Source organism: Zosterops lateralis, assembly GCF_965231275.1.
Source record: "Zosterops lateralis genome assembly, chromosome: 11".
NCBI classification, from domain to species: domain Eukaryota; kingdom Metazoa; phylum Chordata; class Aves; order Passeriformes; family Zosteropidae; genus Zosterops; species Zosterops lateralis.
The window spans coordinates 17,179,607-17,196,416 of NC_139771.1; the positions used below are offsets into that span (position 1 = coordinate 17,179,607).

The 16,810-nt window shown below is 43.9% G+C and overlaps 1 protein-coding gene across 1 annotated transcript in view; it reads right to left on the reverse strand.

Moving 5' to 3' along the window:
* Positions 1-16,810, reverse strand: part of TAFA4 (TAFA chemokine like family member 4) — a gene marked incomplete at its 3' end in the record, with an annotated part of 69,400 nt that overhangs the window by 35,200 nt on the left and 17,390 nt on the right. Inside the window, exons 2-3 of the mRNA XM_083869285.1 lie at positions 9,470-9,605; positions 6,344-6,459 (exon numbers count right to left, since the gene is read on the reverse strand). Coding sequence (XP_083725411.1) covers positions 6,344-6,459; positions 9,470-9,549 — 196 coding nt within the window. The 5' untranslated portion in view covers positions 9,550-9,605. The remainder of the gene's footprint in view (positions 1-6,343; positions 6,460-9,469; positions 9,606-16,810) is intronic.

Sequence of the window (16,810 nt, forward strand, 5' to 3'; positions counted from 1 at the left end):
ACCAAACTTCATCAGATAGCACTGACAAAACCAGACAGCCTAAATCACCAGAAACTGCTTCCCATTTCCATGGACATTTATTCAAGCTTGTGCAGCCACCCATTTGGGAAGAAAGGCCTTACAATCAGGTTAAAATGGGACTTTAGTCTGGGGCAGGCTCTGCCTTGTTGTCACAATCCATGTAACTGCCTGGCTGTGGCAATGCAGCCCAGTCAGTGAGCACAGATGTGGTGATCAATAGAAGAACAGGCCCTAAAACAGTTCCCATCCTTCAAAATGGCAGTGATTTGGCAAGCACTGAATGGTGACTTCTGTGAGAATGACTGCTTTAAGCTTTAATAAAATCATAACTATGAAGTTTCACTTTTCTGCTGAGACATATCCGGAGTGGGCTGGAAACTAAATCACAGAAGAATCACAAACTCCCACTTCAGTGGGGTCAGGGCTTCATCTTAGGCAGGTCTTTTAATCATTTCAGAGCAAGGAACTCGATGCAAGTCCTTTACATCTCAATCTCTTGCCTTCATCACTCTGGCATCCATCCTCCCAAGGACTCAGTGTGTTGACCTCCATGTAAACCCAGAACAGAGCATGTGCTGCTTTTTGTTGTGAACCCCAAGGACAAGATCTTTTCCATTCTATTTGTGGATTTACTCTCATCCAACCATTTCTTTCTGCACAAGATAGCACAAGACTATCCATTTGTAATGTAATATTTTCTTCTGTTATCAGATCTAAGTTTGGGAGAAGTAGATTTAAAAGAAAAGACACAGAGTAAAGAAAGCTTTCCTGGTTAGAGTTTTGGTCAATGGAATATAAAGATTATCATTTACAGCAGGTGGCAGCTATGTAAAAAAAAAAAAAATGATAGTGTCAATGTAAAATGAATAAAATAAAGACAATATTTCCGCAAGCCCCAGTGGCTTTAAAATAAGGTCACTTTGATACTGCAGGAAAGAGCTTGGTATCAGCCTCTGCTGTACAGTGTGACACACTGGGCTTGGCCATTTGTATTAAATGAAACTGTCTTCTTTTTATCACAGAATTCCCCCACACACACTTTGAAACAATGACATTTGATACATAAACCTGCACGTTTACCAGTCTGTCTGTAATCCTCCCCCGCCCACCCCTCAATTCCCAGGAATACACAAATCTTTTCACATGCAATCACATTTCGTGCAGTTAAGGTGCACATTCATGGAAAATGACACCAGGAGCTACATTTTACCCTATAAAAGAGTAAATCAACACTGAATTATTATTTACTGGTAACACAGCTATGCATCTAATTTGAAGTCATTGTCAAAGTCTGTCACATATATTAAAAGCTCTCATTGCTATTTAAGGGAAAAAAATAAAGAAAATAAATATTTCTTATGCTTTTTTCTCCTCCAAAATAAGTAAACCAGCAAATTTCACACAGAGAATTCTGCTCCTTTTTGTCTTAAAGGGAACCTATTTCTCAGGTGAATTGCCTTCCCTACCTTATTACCTGAAGAGATTACAGTCATGGTTGTATATTGTAGCTCCCCTATATTTAGAAGCTGGGTAATAAACCACATAAATAGCACACTGAATAAAACATTAAGACATAAAAGGAGTTAAACAGAGCAAAGGGCTAAAGCTTATTGTGCAGTAACCATGTCTGACCCGTGGAAATACAGAGGACTCATAATTCTAGTTAGCAAAATGCAGAACTGGGGTTTAAATCAGGAGGAAGGCAGCAGTGGCTGAGTGCTGGAGCCTCTTCCACAGCCTTGCAGGGCCCTCTGCTGGAAATGGGAATCCACCTCATGGATGCTCAACAGCACTGCCAGGAAAAAGGATGCTCCAGTCCCAAAATAACGGGAGAGCGAGCAGCATGGGTTGTCCCTGTTTTCTTGAAAGCAGAAATATTCCTTGAATATTGAAATATTCTTGAAAGCTGCATTTTTCAGCTCTCCTTTAAGAAGATTAAATCCTGGAGTCTTTGTAAGTAAATAATTTTTCCTCTGACTCCAGTGGGGACAGAGTCTGTCCATAAAGCCCTGAAAGTAGAAAAGAGAAGTCCTCGAAGTTGTGAAAAACTGCAGTTGATGTGGAACATCCTGCCCAAAAGTTTAGACCCTTCAGCAAAGCTGGAAGCACTTCAGGTGAGCATCATCACGTAAAAGAGTCTCAAAAAAGCCAGGCTACACCAGTAACTCATGACAGAAACTGCTCAGCTGGCTGTGCCAGCCCAGGGTCTGCAGGGCCAGCCCTCACATGAGCTGACCTGACAAAATGTCTTTTCAATGCTTCTTCATTTGTGACTTAGAGCAGTGAGGTGGAAACAAATCTTTTCTGGTACTGAATGTATGTTGCTTCATCCTGCACAGCATGGAATTGATCATTATATTGGTATTATGTACTCAAGAGCCTGAAATACTGCCCAGTTGTTTTTGGGGGGTTTTTTTAAGTAAAATTGGTGCTTATAGTTCCCTTAGTTATTGTCAGGGAAAAAGAGAAACTCTTCAGAAGGGTATTCACAGCAACAAAGCCAGATGAACATTCTCATGTTTCTTCACACAGATAAACAAAGAGTGCCAAAATAATCTGCACAAGCAGCATCTTCGATGACCTAACGGTGATGAGAAGGAAAATCTCTCCTCCACCTTTTGCCTTTTGACTCAGTCAGTCAGAGCAATGACAGTGCTCCAATGAAAACCAGGTTGTGGCCTCCAAGATGGATTCAAGATCCAAACTGCTCCAAAGGCAGGATTGGCTTGCAGGATTGAACAGTCTCTCCCCTGACAGGTATTTGATGGTGGGGAATATTTCACAGAGCCAGAAAGAGGCAGGTCTCTCTTACACTTCAATACAGTGAAGAGGCCTCCATTGTCAAAGGGATCTCTCAATGCCATTCTCTCCCACTTTTCAGAAGGATAGTTATTGGGTCCATAAAATCCAGTTTCTGTCCCTGCCTGAATAGGGCAGACAGCTGTCATATGTCATTTATTCAGGCACCATCCAGCATGACCGAGGTCAATAATTGCGTTTTCCCACATTAGGCTCCTTAAAAATGGCAGTATTTTGAAAAGAAAAAGTCGACTCCCACTTTTCATCCTAAATTCTTCTGTCTGCTCTTAGTTAATAAAGTTTCTTGGCTGTAGCAAGTACATATTTATTTAAAGGTGCTGATGATGTCAAGTAAATCACTTGAAACACATTGATTGCCAGGAGCAAACACAACCTGTTCTGAAAAACCAGTTCCTCCCAAAGCATCCCAGGCTGGGCACCTCCTGCCTCCCAGCCCAGCAGGGACCTGTCAGGTGACAGCTGCTGGACCTAAAGGACAAAGCCTTTGCTGAACCCAAAGCTTGGAATCATTCCTCTAATGTGCTTCAGGACATTCTACTTTGAAAAATGTGAATGCTGCCTATTGACTGCAAAAATTTTATCTCAATTGCTATCCACGAACGTGCTAATTTGTACGAAATAAATGAGGCTAATTATTTGCTTTCCACAAAACAGGCTCTGCTAAAAGCTCTGAATTATTTGCTTTCTTGATGAACAAGGCAGCACCTTGCTCACATAATAGATTCCATCAGAGATTTGATTATCCATTAGAAGGTCAATCCATGTGTTGTGTCAAGCAGCAAAGATAAGACGAGGCTGGAAAATGCAGGTGCCTTGAGGAGAGACCCCTAAACCCTCTGTGGTGCCAAGAGTCAGATGGAGGGAGTTGAGGAATCAAAAATGGAATCACTGCTTCATCTGCCATATGGAATAAAGTGGGATGAGGGTCACTTCAAGTGTACAGAGGAAGGAAACTCACATTTAGGGAAGGACAGGACACCACAGTCTAAAAACGTGCATGAAGGCTCCAGCTTCAAGGGTGCCCATTTGAAAAACAGCCCCACAGCTGGACCAAGCTATTGATGAGGAGCAGAACCTTCTTTTAGCTCACCAGAGAAATCACAGCACACAAATTTGCTTAAAGTTGAGCAACTTGACTGTGTTTGTGGTACCTCTTTGAAACGACTGAAAGAATTCCTGGTGTCAGCTTAAGGTATGGTCTCAAGCATTCTGAAATTTTGTGTAAAAAATATTGCCATGATTTACATAATACACTGTGTTCATCATACAAGCCCACAACACAAGATCACTGCTGCCTTATTGCAGGTATTTCCCTTAGGCACACAGGCAAAGTCCATCTGGAACGGGCAAAAATAAAATTTCTCCAGACAAGACCACTCCCCAAATGACACAAAGTGCAGAAAGGTCTTCTCCAGGTTTTTCTGCAGAGTCAGCTCCAAAATGCTCTGCTATTAACTCGTGATTGTGCACAGACCCCCTTCCTCATGGAAGTGATACAACTAATTCCCAGAACAAAGCAGCAACATGGGTCATCCTCTACCACTGCACTCACTGGAATCACTCCTTAGGCTTTTGCCTCATAATGCACTTACTCTCCAAAAACTGTATTTTATAGCAAACACAAGTGTTGCACAGCCAGGGAAAGCAGAGCTGGTGGTGGGGGAAGGCAAGGAGGAGGTTTTGGAGCTCTCAGAGGCACAGCAGCTACGTGCAGGTCAGCCAGTCCTGCTTGCCAGCTCTGAAGATATTTTGGTGACCACAGGAGGAGCCTTCAGCTCCCACCTAGACAACCACTGGAAGCAGCCAGGAAAGAGATCAATAGTTCGTCTCTTCTGGAGGATGGACCCTCTACCAAATGCATCCTCCCTTCCCAGCCCTGAGGGGAGTGGATGCTAACATTAGACCTGGACCCACAAGAGTCTGGCTCAGAGCTAAGAGTATTTCATATGGATTTGAGGACTAACACCTAATTTAAAAATAGAGCCACATCACAAGGAGCAACACTTGCGCAAACCCCCAAGTCAGAGTGCAGCTGACCATGGTGCTGAAAACACAGAGACATTGTGGAGCTTTGCAGCCAGAATTTTGGCCTCTCCTGAAAAGCAGCACTGACAGGGGGTATTTTTGTTACCTTACCCTGTGTGGTTGTTATCTCCTTTTTTTGTTAGGGCCAGGATTAAATGCTCGAGAGACACAGTTTTTGTGTTTGGACTCACTTGTTTATTAATTCTTATCTACAGCACAGTCTCATAAATTGTGAGTTCTAGCTAACAAAGTAGAAAATAGCTGACTCTCTCTTTCCAAGGTATTTTAAGCACAAATGGACCAATTATGAGATGACACCTAAATTATTTTTACTTTTAACCCAATAACAACCCACCTGTGGTCCACAATGCAGATTTTTTTCTACCTAATTACAAAAAAAACCCACCAAAACCATGAAGAAGATGAAGAAGAAGGACTCAACCTACACCCAAAATCCTCCCTCTTGCTTTATATATATTACTATATACTAAAATCTTAAACTCTACATTTTTCACCCTGTCATATCACGCACTTCTATTCAAACTACACACCCACAATCTCAGTGCTATCAGTCAATTTTGGAAGCCTCTTCCGTGGCCTCAGGTCAAATGCAGTGTTTTCTTGAGGGCCAGTGCCTGTTAGAACAGAAAGCCTGAAATTCTCAGCTTCCAGGGTTCCAACACTACCCCTCTCTCTAGTGGGATCAAAGGTGGTACAGTCTTAGCACATTTTATTTAGGTCTTCCACAGATACCTTTGCATTAGCACAGGTACATCTTTATCTCTTTCTGCTTTCAAGCTGAAATCTGCATGATCCTTACCAGAGATGTTGCTACAAAAATCCAGTCTGGAAGTCAATCCAGCTTGTTCTGAGCTTTTTCTGACATTTATAATATGCTGACACATTGTGCCTGGTAGGTATTTCCCTACTACAATAGGGAAATTTCCCCTTAAATGTAAGATTTTGGTTTCCTCACTATGCCAGTTAGGGAAAGAAGGAGAGTATCACAGGCTGAGCTAAGCACAGGTCAGAATTTGTGTCAGTCAGTGAAAGAACTGGCAAACGTGAGTCTGAGGGCTTCGATTTATTGCCCACCAGAGCAAATGATACTGCTGTAAAGTCAGCTGATAACGACAGGATTAAGAGGGTGAAGGTAAAGATACATCTCAGAACGTCTTTGGATAAGGATAAAGCAAAATTACACAAACAAATCCCAGAGTCCTAGCAGTCATGAAGTCACTCCAAAAAACCCCCTGGCGAGCTTCAGTACATAAATAACTAGAAAAAAAAAGCCACAAAATTTTACAATAACTCTTTTTTTTTTTTCTCGTTGGTGGTGTATTTTTAACCTATTGCACTGATTATAACATGCTGTCAACAGCCTCATCAATTATCCATTGCTAGAAAGTGGGCTCTAACATGCTGCAAGTGGTATTAATTGGTCTCAGTAGCACATAATGAGTTTAAAAGCTCCTACCTGTGTGCCCCCGGGGATGGTGACTAGAGGCGGACAACAATTTACAGCAGACCATTAACACATAGACCAGAAAGAGCCAGTCAGACAGAAGCATTGATTTGGCACAGAATCTCATCCTGGAGGCAGAAAAGGAAGCAGTTGAGTGAAAGAACAACGCGAGGAGGGAATAACATAAAAACGATGTGGGGAGGGAAAAGCCAAAAGGACGCTGAAGAATAACTAATGTGGCTTTTTGCAAGGCAGCACTCACAAAATCAGACTCATTATTTGGCTGGGACCAGTTCTTTGTTAAGGACATTTTATAATTAGAAGCAATGTCTATCACACATCACATTACCCACAAGCACACGTTTATAGTAACACATTATGAGTTCTATGAAAGTCAGATAAGGGAGGGGTTCTTTTGTTTTTTTATTAAGATTCAGCTACACTCAAATTTAAATATACATGTCTGTGAGTTGTGCTACTATTTTTAAACTGCATCTCCCCTAATGACAGAAAAAAAAAAAAGTCATTTTTACTTAACACTTCTCAGGACATATTTACTAAAGCCACCAACTCCCCTGTAGCCATGCACAGGACTTGGCTGGGTCTCCCAAACACACAATATTTGGGAGGTTTCCTGGAGATCAGCCTGTTTGCTGAGGGCAAAACACTCATGAAGCAGCACCTCAGTCAAACATGCAAGGACTCACTTCTCTGCCTGGGATTTGGAAACTGCATTTCAGAAAACATTTGCTCTGAAGAAGGTGCTGTTACTCTTATGTTGTTCTTAGAACTAAGATTCCAAATCCTCTGTAATTTTCCTGCAAATATCTACAATTAAATCCCTCAATAGCTTATGTTATGCCATTCATCATATAGAAAGGGAATCTAATCATCTTTTTAAACTCAGTTATGGTGATTTATTGCTTGCATGATACATAAATGGGCGTTATGTAGTTGAACCCTTACACTCTGTGTTCCACACTTCCAGCAAATTCTGCAAGCAGGAATACATCAAATTAATTAAAGGCAATTTATAGATTTGCATAAATTGAAGCAAACACTGTTTTCATGGCTGTGACGTTAGTCTGCAGTTAATCAGCAGGCTGGGATTTGGGCAAGCCTATCACAAGTTTATTTGCACCAAAAAGTCCTTTGGGAAATTCTTTCCCTCTGCAGATTCCAGTTCTGAGTCTTCCAAGTATTTTCAAAAAAAAAAAGTTATTTTTAGATCTCAAAAATACCTAAGACTATTCAGCTAATCCAATGTTCAAGTGCTGAAGAGAAAAATTTGTTTTAAAAAATCCCAAGCAACACATGCCTTCGACAGCTCCAATGTCACAACCAGATGACACACTTAGATGTTGTTTGAATTTAATAAACATCTACTACCTAAACCAAAACAGAGGCCATGTTTTCTCATTTAAAATTGCTTGCACAATTTCTATTTTCACATTTTGCAAAACAATACTTTTTCTCTAATTGTACATGTTCATAAAGCCCAAACAAATAAAAAATTAATTTATTAATATCAAAAGTTAAGAGACCAGAAGCCTGCTGCATGTAAATATATTTTAGCAACACATACTGGTTTATACTTCAGAAAGAAATACATCAGTGCAAACACCACCAACTTCAGCCTACATTTTTTTTTAAATTATACAAATATTGTGAAAAAAACAGCCCACCATGTCTCCAGATTTCAGAGAATGAAAATTATACATAAAGAGGCCACACTTTAATCACTGATTTGGCAAAATGGTACCTTTTCTGGCTTTAAGAAGATGCTCTGTTTTGAGCCCAATGTTGCCACCCTGAATACAAACATTCTGATGGCATTTTACAGCTGTATATAGGAGATTTCTGTGAGCATGAATCAAGCCCAGAAGATAAACACATCACTGCTTCTCACCTACCCTGTGAGTACCCTCTTCTGGAGAACTCCCAGAATAATTCAGAGCAGCTGAAACTACCTCACCTCTTGCATCCAGCTGAACCACATAATGTCACTGCAGCTTATGGGATTGAGACACTGTGAATTCAGCATAAATATCACTATTGCTGTGGATCCAGTATTAGCCTAAGAACACTGTCTGGTAAGTTCTAAAATCAGTGTACCATTTCAGAATTTGGTCATCCAAATCTTTCCCAGGTGACTGAACCTCTTTCTTTTTTTTTTTTTCTTTTTTCTTTTTTCTTTTTTTTAGGAGTGAGCTTTATTTAACCTTATTTTTCTTGGCCTCTCCACGAGAAACACACAAGTTACAGCTCATGCACCAGTCATCACTGAATAGGATGCCATCATCTGCTCAGCTTCCAATCCCATCCTTCTGTTGCTCTAAATGCAAACACTCAGTTCTGATCCAAGTGTCAGTGGATACCCCAGCTCTGGTGTCACTCTGATACCTCACCACGAAGACAGAAACCTTCCTCCAGGTTTCCTGGATTTAACCTGTGGAATTAAACACCCCGGCTCAGGCATGCTGAACATGCCATTTCTGGTGGGAGTTGGTGGAAGGGACAGGTGTGATGAAGGACAGGTCCCAAATCCTGCATCATAAGCTCAACAGCTGCTGTTCCAGCACTCAAGTGGACCCAGGTGTTCCCACCGTTCCCAGTGCAGCAACAAAACTGCCTTCAGTGGAAATGGCCATGCACTGACCTATTTTCCAAAGTTTTCCCCAGCTGAGTTTGACTCTTTTGAGACATTAAACAAGGAAAGGGAAACCAGGGCTCATCAGGTTAACAGGATAACCTTACCCCTGTGTAAGAATGTTCAAGCCCAGGAACAAGTGTATCACTACAAAACATCCACTTGGTCATATCCAAACTGAAAGGCTGCTAAAAACATCCAGTGCCATCCAAGTGACACATCTGCAGGCTTCAGTCTGCCTTGCAGGTAGACAGGACACAAGTTTTCAGCCTGCTAACATAAAGAAATACAAGAGGATCTTTGAAAAGGCAGAGAAAAAATGGAATTTGGCAGACAGATGCAGCAAGGGGTGCTGAGCCCTTCAGCATCACTGGGCTGCCGCTTTCAGAAATGTCAAGCCTTCATTCTCTATTGGACTCAAGTGGATATTGTTACTAACCAGAACAGCAAATCTCCAGTGTCATTTGAAAGATAAAATGTGCTCTTACCTTGGGGACTTAGCAAGAATTTTGTTCCAGTCAAACACAATTATTTCAGTGTGTTTTTCATAGTTATTCCAGATTCCCATTTGCGGCAGCAAATAAGCCTTTCTGCATCTCAGAATTTTCCCTTCACTTCGGGGACCTAGAAAGAAAGCCACATTACACTGCAATTAATGTCTGGAAAGGTGCTGTAAAGCACATCTTTGTTACCAAAATCTTAGTTTCACAGTGCCATCTACAGTGCAATCCGGGGCAGAAGGCAGCAGTTGTGTTGCTCTTTTCTTTCTGAGAACACAGAGGAGCAGTGGTGAGGCAGCTCTGAGGTGTCACTGCATTCACTAAAGGCAGAGTTTGCTGTACTAGGGGTTGCAAACAAAATGTTTGCAGCTCACTGGGGCCTCATCACCACACGCCCTCTCACCACCCAACTGCTGGAAAAGCTAAAGCTGCACCATAGTGCAAACACATTTCCACATGGTTCCATGAAGCCTCCAACAGTTTGAAGCAGAGATTATTAATAGTGGGGGAAATCTGTCATTGTCTCCATAAAGGTTTGGCCCTGGCCCTGGAGCCTGCCTCAGCAGCAGAGGGCAACATCCACAGGAGTGTGTCTGGGACTATGCATCACTGCAGCCCCTGACCCTGCTGCCTCCCCTCGCTCCCAGCATCTCCTCACACCAGCACACAGGAGTTACACATGGAAATCTCCACATGGAAACACTTTTTCTGCAGCACTGACACAAGTTCTGCAGAATAAGGAGTTCAAACACTCCATTTTATAGACATTCAGGCCTCTTTGCTTTTGCTGTTTATATTTGTTCTCTCACTTCCATCCCTGGGCACAACTTGACCTTTTGCTATTGAGAATACGAGACGGAGCAATTTGTGAGAGTAATAATAATGTAGTTTTCACCTACACAGTGATCACAACGACCTTTCCTCATCTTATCCACCATTCTTTCCATTTCACTCCTCCTTTGATCAGTTAGAAATCTGCTTTTAAGAAGCACAGAATTAGAGCATCACATTGGAGGACAGAGCATGTCTGGGGTCATAAAGCACATAGGCAGACACCTTTCAGCAGCTCAGGACAGGAAAGCCCCTGGCTCAACACGATCATAGAACCACAAAACCTTCCAGCCACAGGTTGAAAGGGACTTCAAAGCTCATCTTGTTCCAAAAAATGGGCAAGGACACCTTCCTCTGAACCAGGTTGCTCGAAGCCCCATCCAACCTGGCCTTAACAGCTCCTTTTTGTTCAGAATGCCATGAGAAAACAGAGTAATTGCTGGAATTAAAGAGGAGCCAGGCCAGCAATCTATAATTAATCACATTTTACTCTCTTTGCTTTCCAAGGCAGAGTTCCAGGGTGAGCCAAAATCAGTGGCTCTATCAGATCAGCACTGCAAATCAAAACAAAATGTGGGCAAAGACTCGTCTTAAGAAAAAGCACTACCATCCTGTATTAATCCTTTCTTCCACAAATACACATAAAATAAAAAAAATAAAAATAAAACAACAGTGTGCCTCAAAAGGCCTATTAAGAAGAAGCAAACGAACAGGATTTTCAATACAGCATTGACTGACTGAAATGGTTATGTGGTACATTTTTACCCATTTCATAACAGGACAGGTAGATAAATATATTCTTACAGTGCTCTTGTAGAAATCAATACTGCAATACACTAACTTGGGTTTTAGTGCTTATCTGTTCCATAATTTTTATTAGAGAGGAAAATAAAACCCTGTGCAGATGCATCTGGAGGTAAACACAAACATCAGTGTAACCTGCTCTGTAAACACATGTTGAACACTGGTGGAAGGCAAGGGAGTATTGATTAGTCCAACTCATTCTAATTAAGTGGATGCAGCGAAAGTGACAGATGATACCTCCACCTGCATATCTCCAGGCTTTCTGATGCCTTCCAGGCTGTGATATTTCTTTTAAAAACAGAGTTGTATTAGAGGAGATTAAGGCAAACTCCTGAAACCAGCTTCAGCTGGTTTATGTCAATAAAGGAGACAGATCAGAACAGAAACAAGAGGCTCACCTGGTTAATAACTGTAAAAAGGAATTCCAGGCTTTTCATGGCAAAAGAATATGTTCTGTGAGCAGTGGGTCTAACTCCTGGTCTCTGTCTTGTCTCAGGGTGTCACGTTACTTTGGAAAACAGAGTTGCTTGTTTATTTTTATACAATGAGCTCTGAATAGTGAGCAGCTGAACCCCACCTCCATCTCCAGCAAAGATACAGAAAAGAAGAAGAAATGGGAGAGGGGAAGGGCTCCACTTTCAGTATTTATGCATGGACTGGCCATGAGCAAATCCTGCTTTGCACAGGAGTTCCCCAGAGGCTACACCACTCCCCTGGGTCAGTGTTGAGGGCAAATGAAGATTGTGGGCTCTGGGATGTGGAGGGAATTGCAATGGTCAGGTCTGCTGCACCTCAGTCCCAGCACAGTCTGCTCTCTGTGCCTCTGCACTCTAGTAAAATGGGCATAAACAGCATTTCCCTGTGCCAGGGAAGTGTTTCAAGAACAGAAACAATAGAGGTCTAAAATTATTTGAAAACTGTATAGGCACTGTATAATTCCTCTGACAGATGGAATAAGATAACATTTTAAATTAGGTGCACTTCCTACCAATATTTACATGTTGTAAAACGCTTTTTACGGCTACTTTCTGCAAAGAATAAATTACTAAACCATTTTGTGCCATCTTTTATAATAAGCTATTAAATAATTTAGAAAACCTCCTTTCATTAAATATTTAAACGGCCTTAATTTCTCCATTCTAAATAATTCCTCACTTAAAATACAACTGTGCATCTCTTAAAGAGTCCTCTTCTGTAAAGCAAGGGGTGAGAAGGAAAGAAATTTGGGGGCTTTGTGCTGTTCAGGGGATTTTCCAGCCTGACTTTAACCCCACTGTCAGCCTGGCCAAACTCTTATCTCATACAAAGGGAAAATAGAGAAATATCTGACATATCTTAGGCGAGGGGAGAAAAAATCTGGTCAGGTCACTGTGTGTATTTGAAAACTACTGCTGCTTGAGGGAAACTAGAGACAAAAGAGAGAGCTAAAGCAAACACCCACACACTGGCTGACCAACCCAGACCCCCATTTTGGGGCTAAATCACTACACACAGTAAGTATCCAGTGACAGTACAGATGAAGGGGGGTTATAAAAAAAAGGAAGAGCAAGTTTTTACACAGGCAGGTATTGGCAGGACAAGGGGGAACAATTTTAAATGGAAAGAGGAGAAATTTAAATTAGATGTTATATAAAAGTTTTTCCCTGTGAGGGTGGTGAGACCCTGGCACAGGCTGCCCAGGGAAGCTGTGGCTGTCCCAACCCTGTCGGTGTCCAAAGCCAGGTTGGATGGGACTTGGAGTAACCTGGGACAGTGGAAAGTGTCCCTGACCTGGCAGGGGGTGGAATGAGATGGGCTTTAAAACCCCTTCCAGCCCAAACCATCCCTGACTGTGCACCGATGTCACCCCATGGCCTGGGGCAGTTCCAGGGCTGCGGGTGGATACAGGTGAGGGATGTCCCTGTCACGGTGCAGATCACTGTCCCTGTAGGGATGCAGGTGACTGATGTCACAACACAGGTGACTGATGTGCCTGTCAGGGGATGGGGTGGACTGCTGTTGGGATACAGGTGACTGACATCCCTGTCGCGATAAAGGTGTCCAATGTCCCTGTTGGGATACAGATGACTGATGTCCCTGTCAGGGTGCAGGTGACTGATGTCCCTGTAGTGATACAGGTGGCTGATATCGCGACACAGGTGACTGATGTCCCGGTAGTGACACAGGAGTCTGACGTCCCTGTCGGGGTGCAGCTGACTGGTGTCCCTGTCAGGGTGCAGGTGACTGATATCACGACACAAGTGACAGATGTCCCTGTCGGGGTGCAGGTGACTGATATCGTGACAGGCACGTCTGGTGTCCCTATAGTGACACAGGTGCCTGATGTCCCTGTCGCGATACAGGTGTCTGATGTCCCTGTACTGACACAGGTGTCTGATGTTCCTGTCGCGATACAGGTGACTGATGTCCTGTAGTGACACAGGTGTCTGGCGTCCCGTCGGGGCCGCTCCCGGCTCTTCCCGAGGATCCATCGGGGTGGTGCTGCCCCCTGGCGGCCGCGCTCCCCTCTCCTGCTGCTCTGCCCATTCCCGGCTCCTGACAGCATCGGGAATCTCATCGGGAATCTCACCCATCCTCTCACCCAGCCTCTCATCCAGCCCCTCATCCAGCCTCTCCCGCCCCAGGGAGCCGCCCCGGCCCCGGGGAGCCCGGCTCTCCCCGCAGCAGCGCTGCCCTGTGCGGGGCCGGCTGTCCGGGGCAATTAGCGCCTGTTGTTAATCACATTAACGCTCTCACAGGGTTGGTGCCATCAGCCTGCCCTCGGAGAAGGGATGTGCTGGCCTTCCCCTCACAGTGACCGCCGTGTCCTCCAGGTGGGCCCCAGCAATGGGTGGATACAGAGAAAGAACATCCTGGATTTGGTCCCTTGACCCTCGCCCAGAAATCTCTGCATCGGCTCCCGTACCTGCAGCTCCATCTGAGGGCTTGGAGTGTCAGCAAATCCACCTCGGCCGAGTTATTCCAGCAGTGAGGGGAGTTGATTAACATCACCTCAAACACTGCCCCTCCCAGCTCCTGCCTCCTGAGACATTCCCGTTGTTTTCCCACAGGGATGTGTCAGGCATTGAAAGGCCTCGGCTCTGCTAATCCTTACTCACACCAGGCAGGAAAGGCACTGTGCAAACTGGGACAGGACACAAAACTACCCATGTAGTGCAATCACAGAATCACAGAATGATTTGGATTGGACAAGACCTTAAAACTCATCCCATTTCACCCCCTGCCATGGAATAACACACCTTCCACCATCCCAGGCTGCTCCAAGCCCCAAACAACCTGGTATTGAACATTTTCAGGGATGGGGCAGCCACAGCCCCACTGGGCACCCTGTGCAGGGCCTCATCACCCTCACAGTAAAGGATTTTTTCCTAATGTCCAGTCTAAACCTACTCTCTATTTGTTTAAATCCTTTCCCCACTGTCCTGTCACTTCTTGCACTTGTAAAAAAAAGTCTCTCTCCACCTTTTCTGTAGGTTCCCTTCAGGTACTGGAAAATAGCACAAGACTAAGCTCACAGTGCAAGAAAATAAAACTTTTGTTGAGCCCGTTCTCTCTTCCCTTTCCTCCCAGAACTGACATCAGCTCTTCTGCTTCCCTGCAGGAATCTCTGAGGGATGGAGGTCTGGTCACATCGAGCTCCCCAGGGCAAAGTGAAGTGAGGAGGCTCTTTGGACCACACAAAAATCATCCAGGCAGGTCTCCATAAAACCACAGGGTCACTGCAGCAGTGCCCAGCCCTCTCAGACCCCAGCAGACTCCCCACACACTTCATGGGCAATTTTTGAACTGTTTTTTTTATGGCATCACGTCCCATTTATGACATCAGTCTCTGCTGGCAGCAGCTCAGTCTGACACCCCTGGTCAGGCCTTTCCACAGGAATATTTCAAAATCTCACTTAACAGGAACTGAGGGTGGTGGGGAGGAAAAGAAAACAATGCCAGTGAGAGCTAGAGGAAATAAAGCCCACATCCTCCTGAGGAGGGAGAACTGAGCTGCTGTTACATCCACATAACAGGAGGTATCAACCACACCAGCAGCCAGACCATCCCCACACAGACAGACATCCTCTGTGCCATGGGTTTGGAGGGAACTGAGCCTGTCTTCAGCAGCATTTGGAGTTCTCTAGGGCAAATCTGTCCTCACCACCTCCTATAAACATGAGAACAAACCTTTTGTCTGTTGTGAGCATGTAAAGATGATGCCCTGGGAGGATTTCCTGCAAAACATCCTTAAATCACTCTAATTTTCTAGCCCAGACTTCATTAGTTAATAGTGCCAGAGTCATAATAGTGACTTGTGTGGATCATCTGAGGAAAAGGTTTTTCAGTTTGACTCGTTTTAAGTGAGAGCCTGTGGCCTCCAAATTTGAGCCAGCAGAGCTCAGGTCACACAGAAGCAGAAAGAGCAGTGCACAGGATCAGGAATCAAATTCAAGCAAGGGACTGAGGGCAAGGAACAGAGGACTGGCTGCCAGAAAACCCAAAGTCCCTGCAGAATAAGGAAGAGATCAAAATCAAAGCTGTTGCTTCCTCTGCTCTCTCAACACAAAGTGAGTTCTCATCTTTCCTCCAGGATAAAGCCCACCAAGACCAAGAGGACTGCTCAGAGAGCAAAGTGCAGCTATTCTGACTGTCAGGTGGGGGGAGAATAGACCCTTTTCTCCATACAGCATTATTTATTATTCATCACCACCCCACTAAGGACCGTTCTGCCCAGCTCCAGAAAAGGGAGGTATTACCATCAAGGTTTCATTTTCAGGGTTGCACAGACTTACCAATGTGGGCAGCCAGCACAGGAGATCTCATTACAGCACAGCATTTCAACTCTTTCAATTACTTTTATCAGAAAGAATTTTTCCTTGTGATTATCCAGGTTCTTTCAGTCCCTCACTGCAGCTCAAAATCTTCTCCACCCCCCCTGTGCAAGCCCTGCTTAAGAGATGTGCAGGCTTCAGGCACTTTGTTCAAGGGAGAGCAGGAATTCCTCCAACTCTGTTCAAAGAGGACACAGAGCAGAGACAGTGCCCTGCTCCACTCCCATCTGCCCTCCCAGAAGCAGAGCAGTTCTCATCTAAAGCAGGCAGCACACCAAAAAAAAAAAAATGTGGGGAGAAATGTCTTTGAAGGAAATCTCTTCAGCAGAATGTTTCAGACACAGCAAAAACACTTTTTCCCCTACAGTAAACTTTGCCTGCCTGGTAGCAAAGCATTAAAGTTGTTGCACAGGTTATCTTGAGCCATAAAACACTGTTTTCTCTACCCTGAACTGAGGGAGGAATTTAATTTCTCCCATGGAAGGCAAAGATAACTGACCTGCTATAGAGCAGGTCACTCATCTTCCTTCCCTCTCACCAGGGACCCAGTTGAGCTGGTGGTTATTTTGCAGAGGTCACTCAGCAGAGGGAGGAAAGGATGGAAGAGATGGAGGAGGAAAACTCATGTCCATTTGTGCCTCTGGATACTGCACTGGGAGGTCCCAGATCTGTTCTGGGTGTGTGGGGCTCACATGCAAGAAGCAGGTCATTCCTAAGGGTGGCTGTTCAAATTAAGAACAAGAGGCAATCCAAAGGAAATAATGTGAAAATTAAGAGAGTCAGCAAATGCAACTGGTGAGGAAAGGTGGAAGTAACTGTTTGTTTAGTCAAGAAAAAGAGTTTGATGGAGACATGTCAGCTGTCTCCTTGAAGAGGCTTG